The 15,633-nt window shown below is 32.6% G+C and overlaps 1 protein-coding gene across 1 annotated transcript in view; it reads right to left on the bottom strand.

Moving 5' to 3' along the window:
- RHEB (Ras homolog, mTORC1 binding) overlaps positions 1 to 15,633 on the bottom strand; it is a 57,716-nt gene that overhangs the window by 25,695 nt on the left and 16,388 nt on the right. Inside the window, exon 2 of the mRNA XM_074267447.1 lies at positions 7,406 to 7,477. Within this exon, the coding sequence (XP_074123548.1) occupies positions 7,406 to 7,477 (72 nt within the window). The remainder of the gene's footprint in view (positions 1 to 7,405; positions 7,478 to 15,633) is intronic.

The following is a 15,633-nucleotide window of genomic DNA, read 5'->3' as shown; positions in this document are numbered from 1 at the left end:
AATTTATAAAAAAGGAACAAAGTAATCTTGAGACAATATTCAAAAGTCAGGTCAAATATTTAAAGGACTGTTGCAATATTTCAGTGATGAAAATATACATTATACAACCTAAAACAGAAAACAATAAGCTCTTGATATTTCTTGCAAATAAACAGTAGAATTTCTCCTTCATAAAACAGAAAATGAAATTTCCCATGTCATGAAGTAACATTCCTGTGTTACTTCAGAAAGGCAAGATTTAATAATTTATGAATAACTTCTTGCTGACATCAAAGTAGGCATTCAGTTTTGAATCCCAAGTTCAAATCTATTCAAACAGTCCTTAAAATTAGTTGCCTTGTTCATCTGGTCTACAGTGATAAAATATCTCAAGTAAATGAAGAGCCAAACTATGAATGTCATAGATAAAACCCCCTAATCTTTTGTGAGCAAGAGCATCCAATCTCTCTATCCCTTCCCCCACCTTTTCTGTAAGCATTCATTCCACTTCACTTTAGCTGAAATCCGACTTTTTCTTTATTACTAACATCTTTTTAAACCCTGACAACTGAAGCTTCTTCTTCCACCCTCATTTAGTAAGTAGCACTGTACCTTGGACCTTGTCATCATATAGAATATGATTCCACCTCCAAGATCTAGGATTGCCTTTTTTGACCTCATTGCCTTTACTTTCCAACTCTCCCACTTCATTCCTATCAAACCCACTTTTGACCCTCCTCTTGACCTTCAAAGTTCCAAACTCCTACCTATTCTCCCACTCCATAATTCCCCTTTTAATTTCCTAAGCCCTCTTACCCAGCCTAGACCAGATCAATCACTGCAAAGATGTTTTAATTAGCAGCCCAAAAGTCTATCCCCTTGCCTTGCCAATCACCAACCCTGAAAAAAATCCTATTTGCTCTCTTCAAATTTTTATGTACGATTAAAGTAAAGCTGTACTGATGAAGTTCACTTCTAATTCATGTAAACCTCAGCTGGGTCTTCATGGCTAGTAGGCAATTTCTTTATTCATTTCACTGGCATCCTACTGGATTCTTCACATTCCTTTTCTGTTTTCTTCAAATCCCGAACCATATTCCCACTCCTCCTTGCACTCAAAAGGTAAACAGAATGGATTCTTACTTACTGAGAACAGGGTTCACCAAATGCAAAATTCAAGTTCCCTCCCTTTACTCCTCAAAACTTTTTTACCCATTCCTGCCTTTTCTCTTGACTCAGAGGAAGCAGTTTTTTGAAGTTAACCTTGTATCCTACAGGATACAATCCTTCTCTTTAAATATTAAACATACTTAATATTTAAATATTTATACCATCTCTCTCATCAATACCTACTTTCAAAACACAAGATTTTTTCTAAAACTATACATCTTGTAAAAGATGCCCCCCCCCAAATCCCTGAATCTCAGAGTTTTCAAGATGGAAAAGACGATTTTAGTTCAACTCTTCTATAAATATACTTTAAAATTTCCTTTTTGACTCAAATGAAAATATTAAGAAATACTTATTTCTTTAATTTAAAGTTCTTTCCAGACTTTTCCTTTTTAAGAAAACGTGTAAAAGGTTACTGAACAAAGGCTAAGATTCTAGCACTAGCAATCAAAATTGAACCCAATTCAATTAATTTTTTGTTACAATGATAGCCTTTCAAACCAAATGATCCACTAAACGATCACCATGAAATACTATGTTCTTCTCAAGCCAGAAGGGATTAAGACTGATATCACAAAAGCAAGCCCTTTCCATCTTTGATGGGAATATGATCAAGAAAGGAAAGAGTTTTTAAATGACATTATTTTAGAAAATAAAATGCTAATCTCAAGCTAGATTTTAATACATTGTAACCTTTTTACTACTATTTAATATTTTGTTACCTCAAATTGTCTTGAGATAGAAAAATGTCTTGACTTGTGGGAGAACTATATCACTTTAGACATTTCTCTAAGGTACGTATACTTATTAAAAACTGTCTGACAGATCTGTGCCTAAAACAATGTAATTTTTTTTTTTAATTTAAAAAAGGTCTTTCATTTTACAGATGAGTAAAACAGATAGAGAACCAAGTGTCTTGATCAAGGTTAAAGCTAGTTAGCAGCAAATTAACAATTATAATATAAGTTGTGACTCTCAAGTAGATATTTTCTCCACTGTCCCATACAGAGGTCCTTTAATGCTATAGCACCAAGAACAATGGTTGCTTTCACTTTCTCACTAATCTATTCTAAAATAAAGCCTTTGCAATTTGCTATCAGTTCCCATTACTCCTTTCCTTAAAAGTGTCAGCAACATTCTTAATTTCCTACCAATTTATTAACCTAACTAGTACCTTTCAAAAAAAAAAAAAAAAAGAAAAGAAAAGAAAAACTAAATGATGCACTATACCCCAAGTTGAAATAATACTATTTCTGGGTTGTGTTTAATCTAAAAACATTTTCCCTTCTGATACCTACAAATTTGGTGACAAATGCCTCCTATGCCAAACTATCATATTCTTACTAGAACCAAGGTATCTGCAAGTTCCCCAACTAGAAATTAAATTTGTAAGGGAAGAATTTATGATCAAACAAAAGACACAGAGTATTATGAAAGAATGCATAATTTTGGTTATATTAATTAAATTATATAGTTTTTTTGCACAAACAAAACTAATGCAACTGTGATTAGAAGGAAAGCAGAAAACTGGGAAACAATTTTTATAGCAATGTCTCTGATAAAAGCCTCATTTCTCAAATCAAGTGATACCAGAGCTACCTGCCAGTGACTGCTGGAGGTTTAACTCAGATCTGTAGCATGTGAGAGGATGATGATGATAAGTCTTTTATCAGTCTCCTGGCTTAGTCCCTTTATTTACCCTGACTAAAAAAGTCTTACCAGGTCTCTTCTCCCTTTCCTTCCCCGAGGGTTACCAAAGGAACTCTGGGAGGATCCTACTCACGAACAGCTCTCAAGCACTGCTGCTTCTTTCTTGTACTTCTTATGCCCCACGTTGGGTGGCAAAATGTAGTGTCTGGATTAGCTTTCTGGACAATCTCTGGACGAGCCTTGGTCTTAGGTAGAGGAGTGATGAAGGTATGAGAGCCATCACAAGAATGGTCAAAGATGGAGTCTGGATTCGAGCTCACACACACCAAGTCTGCTTATTTCAAGTCTTCTCAGCCATTATATATCTTAGTACAATTACATCACTACAGCAGATTGAGCATGTGTCAACTGTAGAACCATTACAATTCCCCAAATGATAAATGGCCAAAGGATATGTACAGGCAGTTTTCATATGAAGAAATCAAAGATATCTATAGTCATGAAAAAAATGTTCTAAGTGACTACTGATTAGAAAAATCCAAATTACAACAATTCTGAGGTACTACCTCACAGCTATCATATTGGCTAATGTAACAGAAAAGGACAATGATAAATGTTGGAAAGGATGTGGGAAAATTGGGATAGTAATGCACTACTGCTGAAGTTGTGAACTCATCTAACCATTCTGGAGAGCACTCAAACTGCTTTGATCCAGCAATATCACTGCTAAGTCTATATTCCAAAGAGATGGTAAAAAAAAAGAGAAAAAGACCTGTATAAGCCAAGTGAAATAAGAACCACCAGGAGAACATTGTACATAGTAATAGCTACATTGTGGATGTTCAACTATGAACAATATAGCAATACAATGATCCAAGAAAATTCTAAGGGCTCATAATAGAAAATGCTATCCATATCCAAAGAAAAACCTGATGGAGTCTGAATGCAGATCAAAGCATACTATTTTCTCATTGTGTGTGTGTATGTGGTTTTCTTTTAGTCTGTTTCTTCTTTCACAACATGATTAATATGGTTATGTTTTACGTGACTGCACATACATAAACTACATCAGATTGCTTACATCTTAGGAAAGGGGGTAAGAAGATTTGGAATTTAAAATTTTTTTTAAAAAAGTCTATTTATTTATTTTTTACAAATAATTGGAAAAAATAAAATACTATTTTAAAAATAATAAAATTACTTGAAACATTGATTTAACTTGAATACAAAAGGTTAGTCACATTCATCTTAAGAGTTAAAAATATGTCTGACTTAAGTCTGTTTTTAATTTACTGTTTTAATATCATGGTCTCTTAAATGATGATATCCTTTGATTGGTAATGGGAAACTGAAGAAATGGCCACCAAGTTTCTCACTGAAAGGCCCGTTTTTAAAACTCCAAATGAATTGATATTGTAATAATAGATCTGAGACAGAATATTTCAGTCACTTAAGAACTGATTGTAAGGATTAACCAACAGGCAATAAAAAGGTGTATGTAGGCATAAAAAGATCATGATAACTGATATTTTCAAGAAATACTGTAAATTTTTATTATTAGAAAAACATGATAAAAAAACAGACTATTAGGAAATTCAAGAGATAATTAAATGGATACCCCTTTGCCTCAGTGTTATCCATAATGTCAACAGAAAGATAACTGTTTCCTCATCTATAAAATAGGGTTTTTGATCTAGACTTGGTGATGATTAAATCAGGGTAGGTAACATCTTTAATAAAAATTTTCTCTCCTAACACAGTTAAACAACTCATCTATAAATTACAGTCTGGCAAAATGAACTAGGGGTTAAATGACAATATAGTGGCAGAAAGAATTTTAGAATAATGATTGCAAAGCCAGCCTCCTCTAACTATTATGAGCTGTGAGGATCACATGATTTTCATATATAAAGTGAGAATCTCTAAGGAATACTTCTATTGGAAGCAGAGAAGAAAAATCAGTAAGTGGGACTAACTAGAAACAGAATATATATGAAAGATACTCATTTTATAAAAAGTAAAATTTTCTGGACATAAAAAAAAAAAAAAAATCCCAAACTGATTAGCAATGGTGGCAGAAACTATTTTTTTTAACCAAAGTGTCTATGGATACACCATCCTCACCCCATCTGGCTCATTTTGTACTAAAAAAATGAGATAAGAAATTTTTTTTCCTATCTAAGAGATATAGAATTGCCCTGACTGTAATACCTTGCCAATTGATAATTCCCTACCACCCCCAACATTCCCCAAGACTGTAAGGGAGAAACAGTGCATTAGTCACTACATTTAAAACATACCAAGATTGTTGATAGAAGAAAAACTCAAGTACTAGGCTGAAAATAGTAAAATTTATCTGGGGAAAAAAGGGTCAAGAATCTCAAGGGAAATAATGAAAAAGTAATAAAACCTAGTATTATGAAACATCCAATTATTAAACAAAGTAGTTAACAAAAATGCCTATTGCTCCTTTAAAAAAAATAGAAGCCAATTAGCAAAACAAATTGGCATATACTATTCAGAAACTATCTTACTAACATAGGGTATGATAAACCCAAGAACTCCAACTAGAGTATTAAGAACTCATTATTTAATTAAAACAACAACAAAATCTGAAAAAAATTGAAGTAATCTGGCAGAAATTAGTTTTAGAGCAACATCTCATACCATATGCATATTTCAAAAAGATCCATGATAGATTTATGACCTAGTGCAAAAAATCAAGTTAAAAGAATTTTTTAATGACATGAATTTGGAAAGTTTTTGTACACACTCAAAAAATACATAAAAGATAAAAGGGAGGTATTATGTAGAAAAAAATCTCTGAAATTTCTTGGTAAGGGATTGTTATACAAGATAGACAACAAAAACATCTAAGACCAAAAGTCATTCCCCAGTGGGTAAGAGGTCAAAGGATGTAAATACACAGTTCTCAAAAGAAGAATCTTAAATTATTAATGACCTCATGAAAGAATGCTTCAAATCACTAATAACAAAAGAAATATAAATTTAAGTTCTTATGTTTCACTTCAAGTAACAAATGCTTTCTTAATGGAGCTATGAGTATAACAATTCTGAAAACAATTATGCAAATAAAGTAGCTAAAATGTTTACACCATTTGACCTACAGATTCCATTGCTAGGAATAACTCCAAGGAAGTCATTGACAAAAAACCAGAAAACTTCTTATATACCAAAATATTTATAGCTGCATATACATTTTTAGTAGCAAAGAATTGAGAACAAAATAGATATCCATCATCCCAGGGAAAAAGCAAATTTGTGATATATGAACGATGTGATGAACTGCAAATCTTCTAAGATAAATATGACCAATATAGAGAAATTGAGGTGCTAAAGGAAAAAGATCAAACTCCATTTGGTCTTTTTTCTTTAAGTCTGGGTCAATTCTCATTCCCTTAAACCTAATTAATGCTGCCTTTAGTTTTAATCATATTTGAGCTTTACAATTCTAAATCTAAAGGTGGGGTGTGAATCCACCTCATCATCTCAATGCTTCAGAAGGAAACCAGGTTCAGGAAGATGAAAGGAAATGTCCCTATTTTTCAACTTGAAGCACCTATCATAAACTTTAGGTCACAGGAACTACTACATTAAATTCAAGTGCTGGAATTCTGTTATAGTAGAATCATCATAGATTGCAGACTTGGAATTACAAGAATCCTTAGTGTTTATTTACTCTAACCCTTCAGTGTCCAGATGAAAAAACTGAATCTAAGAGAAGTTAAGTGACTGGCCTAATATCACACAAATTTTAAGAAGAGCCAAGCCTCCAACAGAGGTTCTCAAATTTGAACTTCAGTTGTCTATTGTAGTAGTAGAATATTTGAATTCCTTTTGAAATCTCTGATCCCCTTTGTTAAAGAGTAAAGGAAGTTTGTATGGAGGGTCTGCTATGACAAAACAAGACTTATCAATAATTTTTCAAAAACTAAAAAGAAAAAATTAAATAGACATGGGAAATTTAGATTACAAGTATAATGTAACATTGTAAATTAAAAATAGCAAATATGATCTTAGACTGCATTCACAGAAGTATACTTCTGTTTATAGCAAAGAATATAGGCAGAATGGTCATGAGATTCAAAATCATGTGATGTGAAGGCCAATTCAGAAAATTGTTAAGATATTTAGCTTAGAGAAGATATTCTGGGTATAGAGAACATGGTTTCTTCCTTCATATATTTTAAGAATTATAGTGAACTTAGATTTAGTCTACTTTGCCCAATAAGGTGAAACCGGAAACAATGGGTTGACATCATTGCTAAGTAAGAAGTTTGCATTTCTAAAGACAGAACTTTGCCCAATAAGGTGAAACCGGAAACAATGGGTTGACATCATTGCTAAGTAAGAAGTTTGCATTTCTAAAGACAGAATTTTCCAATTTAATATAATGGAAAAATTAAGAGAATGGCTTTAGGAACTAATGAATTCCCTCTCACTGAAGACTTCATCTTATTTCAAATATTAAGGGTTTCATGCTTATGTTAAGATGTTCACACAATTAAGATTCTAAAATTCTTTTCATAGTTATAAACAAAAGAAAAAATTTCTCATTTTATAAATACTTACAAATACTACTTACTGTTTTCTATGGTTGGATCATAAGAGTCAACAAATTGGCCTTCAACAAACTGAATTGTCAACGAGGATTTCCCTATAAAAGAAAATAGTTCATTATTTTAAAAATGCTGTAAGCTATATTTTACTATTTTTCAATTAATTTGCCATTACTGTATTAATAAAAAATTATGCTTATGATGATATAAAAATATCAGCTTATGAAGATAAGCTAATCAGAAGATTCTATTATAGTTTACTAAAAACTCCATGCAAATAAATTATAACATAAATAATTACAGTCTTACCTTTTGGTACTAAGGTTAAAAACAAACAGAAACAAACTTAAAATATATATATATATATATATATCAGTTACACAACATGGATGAAGTCGAAGAATTCTACCTGACGAGTACTTCAAATACTTTATATGAAATATAAACCAGCTTTTTAGATCTAAATAATATAAATAAAATAAATTTAGATCTGAATTCTTCTGAGATGTATGTCTAAAATCATGTAAATCATTACTTATTCAATTTACTAGTATCTTGTAACTTTAAATTCTTGCAAATTAAATTCTATTTCATATTTTCATTGGAAATTTTAGCTATAAATTGTGCCATTTCCTTTATGAGTAAGTTTACATGGACAATACTTGAAAGCCAAATTTAACTAAACACTTTTAGTTCCTGTAAGAATCCTAATACTAAGTGTTGAAGATGAACAGAAATAGAACTTCTTACATGTTTTCAAAACACATTTGTAAAAGTGAAATTTCCTCTTGTGGTTACAATATGAGTTCTCTATTAAAAGGTTACATTTTAGAACTTAAGTATAAGAAAATAGTTCAGTTTTATCTTTGTGATGGAAATATTTTGGTCAATTACATGAAATTTGGAAATTAAAAATATAGTGAAACTCAAAGTGTCTCAATATCCTATTGACTTAAGCACCACTCAACAAGCATTTATTAAGGGACTATTTATTTATTACCTGCTGGACTGGGGTAACAAAAGGGAAACAGTTCCTACCTTCAAGAAGTTTATATTCTATATGAGAAGACACATGTGTGTATATGTATCTGTGTGTGTTAGATGAGAGACTGAAACAAGAGTAGCTGTGTGATTAAAGACAAGTGAATGAAAAAAATGCAGTGGAAAGCGAAACAATAGAATTCACCAACTTAATGGTTTATGAGGTGAGAGGAAGAGTCCAGGATGACACCAAAGACAGGAACTAGGTGACCAAAGTGTACCTTCTCCCCTAAATTAATGATGATACCCTTTCTCTCAGTATAAATCAATAAACTAGCATTTATTAAACATCTATATGTGCCAGGCACTGCACTCACAAATATAAAGGCGAAACAGTTCCACCCTAGTGGAGAAGATAAAGGGACCATGGACAGAGAATCTATACAAAAGTCATAGTCATTAGGACACAGTCCAAATATCAGTGATGTCAAGAAAATCTTTCTGAAGAAGATGGCACTTGAAAGAATATGGTACCTGAGCTGAGACTTGCAGGAAAATAACTTTCTAAGCATTCCATGAAGTATAAATGTAGAAGATGTAATTTCAATATAGGGAATAATAAGTAAGCCAGTCTTGGAAAAATACATAGAGTATAAGAGCCAAGTTAAACAATTAGTTTTTTCACTGGACCAAAACATCCTAATTACTTAATTAAGCCTTCAAATTATAGTGAAATGGAGAAAATATGTACAAAAATTACTGAACTTCATTAATAATAAATAAGCAACAGATAGAGAACAAATTTCTTTTAATTTAAAAATTACAAATGGATTAAGTTATAATATTTACAGAAAAAAAAACATAAGGCAAAACATTATAAGGGCTAGTTAGTTCTAAAAGATCATTTCAGGACAAACTGAGGGACCGATAAAAAAAAAATAATGGATTAATGGCTTTATTGAAAAATAGTATTGGTGAGACATTCAAGACTGCATGCTAAAAAGCTCAAGATATTCTAGTTGACCAATGTAAACATTGGTCAACTAGCATTTATCAAATGCACACTACATGTCCAAGACGTTCACTGGTTAAATGAAGAAAACATCTTCCTCCTGACAGGAGGTAACTTAAGAACCGAGATAGGGAAAAGGGGAGCTACTTAAGAGTTTAGAAGTACAATTACCAAAAAAAGAATTTCCTCACATAAGAGTTCCTAAGACGTTTATAAGAAAATGGAATAAAAATATTGCTTTTAAGTTGAAAAAAAAAAAAAAAAAAAAAAAGAGTTCCAGGATTTTCCTACTAGATCCCCCCCCCCCCCCAGCCATTTGGGATTAGGATACCTGCTTCATGTCATACTCAAATTATTTTTCTTACTATTTCTAGACTCCCATTCCACCTTAAGTGCAGCAACCACTCATTTTCCATACCTATCAAGAGCAAACTCCTGATGAATCTTAAAGCTCTCATCAGAATTGGCTCAAAGAGGGAGTAATATACCCATTTAATTGGGTACAGAAATCTGTCTTACACTGCAAAAAAAATAGGAGGGGAAAGGGTATGAGAAAGGTGAAGGATGATAAAAGGGAAAGTATATTGGGGAAGAAGGTAGTAAGAAACAACACTTTTAAAGAGGGAAGAGTAAAAGGAGAAAGAGAATAGAGCAAAAGGGGGATAATACAGTTATCAATAGTAATTGTAAAATAAATTCTGAATGAAGTTTCTCTGATAAAGACTTCATTTCTCAAACATATACAGAACCAAGCCAAATTTATAAAAAATAAGAGCTATTCCCTAATTGATAAATGATCAAAAGGTATGAAGAATTTTCAGATGATGTAATCAAAGCTATTGACATACATATAAAAAAACCAAACTCAATCACTATTGATGAGAGAATTGCAAATTAAAACAATTCTAAGTACTACCTATATCTATTAGGTTGGCTAATAGACCAGAAAAGGAAAATAACAAATGTTGGAGGGAATATAGGGAAAGTGAGACATTAATACATTGTTTGTAGAATTGTGAACAGATTCAACCACTCTATAGAGCAATTTGAAATTATACTCATAAGGATGTAAACCCTTTGACCTAAAAATACCACTACCACACATGTATCCCAAAAGACATTTTTTAAAAAGAAAAAAAAAACTTGTGTATAAAAATATTTATAGCAGCTCTTTACACAGGACAAATTGAGAGGTTGTCCCTTAACTGTGGAATAGTTAAACAAATTGTGGTATGTGATTAAGAAATGTGAGAAGCAATTTCAACAAAACTTATGATGTAAAGAACCATCTGCATCCAGAAAGAACACTATAGAGAGTAATATGGATCAAAGCACAGTATTTTCGCCTTTTTGTTGTTATTGTTTGCTTTTTTCCCTCCATGGTACTTTTTTCCTTTCCCCCTTTGATCTGATTTTTCTTGTACAGCATAACGTAGGTGGAAATGTACATGCTTAACCTATCTTGGATTGCTTACTGTCTATGGAAGAGGATGGCAGGAAGTGAAGGAGAAAAATCCGAATACAAGGTTTTGCAAAGGTGAATGTTGAAAACTATCTTTGCATATATTTGGAAAAATAAAAATATTTTTAAAAATAACGAGCAGGAGGTTCTTATATAGATTGAGGCATACTTTTAAAAACTGAATGTTGATTGGTTAGTTAGTTTTGTGAGGAAGGAAATTGAGGTTTTCTTTTACAACACAACTTTTATGAAAATGTTTTGCATGACTTCATGTGTTTTCTCAATTGGGGGGGGGGTAAGGTGGAGAGAGAGAGAAAAAAGGGAGAGAACCTGAAACTCAAAGTTTTAAAAACAAATGTTAAGAATTGTTTTACATGTAAATAGGGAAAAAATAAAATAATTGAAAATTTTTAAAAGAGCCAACTACAGTTCTAAGGAGCTTTGAAATGATAACAGGGAGACAGCTAACAAACATTTATTAAGTGTTTACTACATGCAACTTAGTCTTCTTAAGAAGACCTTCTTGATCTAAAGCTTCAGAAGTTATTAATTTTTCCAGGATCCCAGAGCCTGCACTAAACTCATACGTGTACCTAGCTCTATCCACTATACCAGAGGCTTCAAAAACAGGGGCTTGTGTAATCAAATCCCCAGATTAAAATGTATTTGGGAAGATTTAACCAAACCAAACCAAACAAAACAACAAAAAACACAATACAATAGAACACAGACTTTAATTATATGGTTTGGTTTATTTGTACTTTGATTTCATAAAATCGCTAATGTCATTGCTAAATACAATGTTGGAAACTAACTTTTAAAGGGGGATGGTCATTGCAAAATAAGAATGATGGAACAGAAAAACATCAATAAAACATTAAATCCCCAAATTTTACTTGTCTTCCCATACTAAATAATGTTATACTACTGGTCCTCCTAAAAAACAAACAAACAAACAAACAAACAAACAAATAAATAAATCTGTTATAAAGACAGATTTCTGGGAAGGAGGGAGAGGTGACAAAGAATGGATTGGGAAACAAAGGTGATACAAAAACAAAAAGTATGCAAAAAAAATAAATGTTATAAATCTGGTTTAGTTATAACTTAGTCAATGAAAGTTTAAACTATAATGTTGTTTCAAATACTTTCAATTCTTTTCACATGATGCTCCATATTTCTGGACTGGCTATTCCCCATATCTGGAATGCTCTCTTCTTCCCAACCTATAACTCTTAGAATCCTTAACATTCTGTCACTTCTTCCTTCAATAAGGCCTTTCCCAGTCCCTTCCCCTGCTTCAGTTTCTGATGTCAATTCCATTACAGTTACCTTCAAAACACTAGAAGGAATAAGTTCAAGACCTTCAGTGTAATAAGGAAGGGCTCTCTGGAAGAAGTACAAAAGGATAAAAGTAAAAACAGCACAAGGACAACTTAGAGATACAGAAAATAAAGCACTGGGCCTGGAGTTCGAAAAAATGATTCAAATACAGCTTCAGACATTTATTAGCTGTGTGTCCCAGAGGAAGTCACTTAACCCTGTATGAAATGAGCCAAAGAAAATGGTGTAATACTTCACTATCTTTTTCAAGAAAATCCCAAATGGGCTCATAAGAGTCATACATGATTGAAACGACTTAACAAATTGCACAACATGAGGTTATACTTTTAACTGCTATATCTTGTCTTTTCATCCTGTACATCTAAAGTGCCAAGACCTCTCACACAAGCTACCGCCCTAAATTCTGACCATTACCTTTAGCCTAAATTACTCTTAGGAGACTCCTAAACAGTCTTATCTCTATTCTTATTGCTGACAAATGATTTTCCTTAAAATTATGGATCTAGCTACAGTACTCCTTTATTCAATCAACTCTAGGGGCTCATGCCTATTACTTGTAGGAAAAAACACTCTACAATCTGGCCCCATCCTAGTCTTTTTTTGGCCTCACTGGACAGCTGGCTTTTTCTTTGTTCCTCAAACTCCCACCCCTGTGACTGTATTGATGCCTGGAATGCACTCTCTCTCCTCATAGAATATAGTTTCTTCCTTTAAAGCTGCAGCTCAAGCATCATTTTTTTTTTGCATGAACCCTTGGAGGTTTTGTTTGTTTTGCTTCACTACACTCATTTGTTAGAAGAAAAGATGGCTTCTACTGGAATTTGAACAGGTAAGTTCACAGGAAAGTAAAATTAAAAACTTCAATAAAAAATGCACAGAAGCAAGCAAAAGTCCAAATAGCAGTGCAAATAGGGAAATTTTGTTACAACCTTGTTAAATATATGCTTTCTGAAATAAATTATACATAACAAAGTTTCAGATGAAATTATTTTTGTTCACTGTGTATTTAAATATGTGACTGAAAGTTAAGATCATAAAATATTAAAATAATTTCTGTTATCCACACAGCAGTCACATAAGAAATACTTATCATTTGAACAAACACAACAGAACACATATTCCCAAATAAGTTTCATTTATTTCCAAATACAGTATAATCTCCTTGGGATACTGAAGTTATTCTAGTAATTCTCCTACTGCTTTGCTTTTGGAATTCTGCTTTTCTACTTGTCATTAGAACAAGAAAATTAATAACTAAGCCTAATACCTTTTCTTTTAAACAAAAATTGACTTTATTACATATATCTAGAAATACTATTCACTTCCAAAGGATAAAAAATTTCCTACCACTGAAGATATTTCCAAACATATGCCACAGGCTCTAAAGGCAAATTTAAAACATTCTGAACAATAGCAACAGGATCACTTGAATCAATACCCTCCATAGGCACAATATTCATTTGAATATATAATAACTATCATTTAAAGCAGGAGATCTTAACCTGATATCCACAAATAAGAGGGTCTGTGAACTTGGATGTCATTATAATTGATTGAAATTTAGGATCTCTTTAATAATGTCTATAAAGAACATTCTTTTGAGAAGAAATTCATAAGCTTCAGTCTGCCAAATACACACAAAAAAATTAAGTGCCCCTGTTCTAAATTCCAAAGACAATGTTACCTTTTGGTGTAGAAATGCATCTGGTTATTCAAAGGCTAAATTAAGAGAAGCAAAAATTCTGGTAAGCATTATTTAGCATGAATTTTATCAAACTTAAAATATGGGACTTAATGACACAATATGAGTTAGAGAGCTGACCCAGATAAGAACCAAATGGTTCACCAAAAGTGAGCAACCATTAAAAAAAGGGGTGGGGGGGCAGCTAGGTGGCACAATGGATAGAGCACCAGCCTTGAATTCAGGAGGACCAGAGTTCAAATCTGGTCTCAGACACTTAACACTTCCTAGCTGTGTGACCCTGGGCAAGTCACTTAACCCCAGCCTGGGGGGGGGGGGGGGGAGAGAAGTTAATAGTACTCATGAAAAATGGAGAGGCTGCTTAAATAAATAAATGGAGCCCATGGTGTCAAAATCATCAATCTGTCCAAAAACAAAACAAAACAAAACAAAAAAACACAAAACAAAACCAACAAACAAAAAAAAATTAACAACATAATACAAATACATATTAATACACAATACAAACTAATAACATAAAATACATAATACATAACTCCTATCATATTTAAAAAACAGCTGTTACATGACATATATGTATAAAAATCAACAGTTTTTAATATCCCAGAATGACCTATTTTGTTTCATGATAGTTGATTATATTTCTTGGGAGAGGAGGATCTCTATCAGCACTATGTAGTAAAAAAGCACATTCTGGTCCAACTGGTTTTCCAGGAACTTCTAGAACTCAAGGAGTTCTCAGTGACCTAGAAATAGCTGGATAAATCAACAATGAGTTTCCAATCCTCCATCTAAAATTAGAGAAAGGGAAATTTTTGGACATGGGAATTAAGATAGATGATCCTAAAATTGTTATTCTAGCTACATGCTTAGTAAGACTTGGCTTTAAAATTAACTACTGTCCCAAGTGTGGAGCTTAGTAAATTTTTTTTTTGGATAATTTTTGTTCTCTCTGGGAGATGAGTTATACTTCAGAACTAGTAGAGGAATAATGGACACTCCAATAGATAGAGTGAGCTATAGTTTATGTACTGTTATGTAAGAACCCACAAGACATTTTTTTTTTAGTCCCTTTTGTCACAAGCAGAAATGTTAACGAGTTTTGGTTTTGCTCAATGGAAATAAAAGTAGATTCCTCTCCAGAGTCCACATACAGGACAATTTATTTGCTTAGATGGTTTCAGGGGATTAAGTCTTATCAATTGTGACTATAGTTAATCTTGGGTCTAAAGGAATGTCTTTGTGAAAGGACATTCACTATTTCATAAACATCTTTTTATTATAAAGAGAACACTGCTAGGAATCAGGAGCCCTTCCAGTTCCAGTTAAGATTAAAGAATGGCTGTCTTCCCTCCTACCAAAATCTCTCAGAAACCAAGGTTTCCCTTCATCTTAACTGAAAATATTCTTGGATCCTCCCAGCTGCCAGTATCACCCCTCCAAAATGGTCTTCATATCGTTATACATAACATCTCCCCCAATAAATGTAAGCTCCTTTTAAAAAAGTAGGAACTATTTAATATTTGTTCTCATTTCATCATCTAACACAAAGCAGGCCATTATTTTTCCTCTCTGGACTTCAATTTTTCCCAATATCAAAGTGAGGGAACTGAGTTGGGCTGACTGATCTTCACTTAAAAGGTCACTTTCTACTCTAATATTCTCTGTCTATATTGGTTGTCAGAGACAAAGAAACTCTACATATATAAAGAAAATCGACATCTATACTTCCTTTACTCACACCTCTAGCAGA

Source organism: Sminthopsis crassicaudata, chromosome 5 (genome assembly GCF_048593235.1).
Source record: "Sminthopsis crassicaudata isolate SCR6 chromosome 5, ASM4859323v1, whole genome shotgun sequence".
Lineage (NCBI taxonomy): Eukaryota > Metazoa > Chordata > Mammalia > Dasyuromorphia > Dasyuridae > Sminthopsis > Sminthopsis crassicaudata.
The sequence above is the reverse complement of the archived record's forward strand: the minus strand, read 5'-3'. Positions and strand labels throughout refer to the sequence as shown.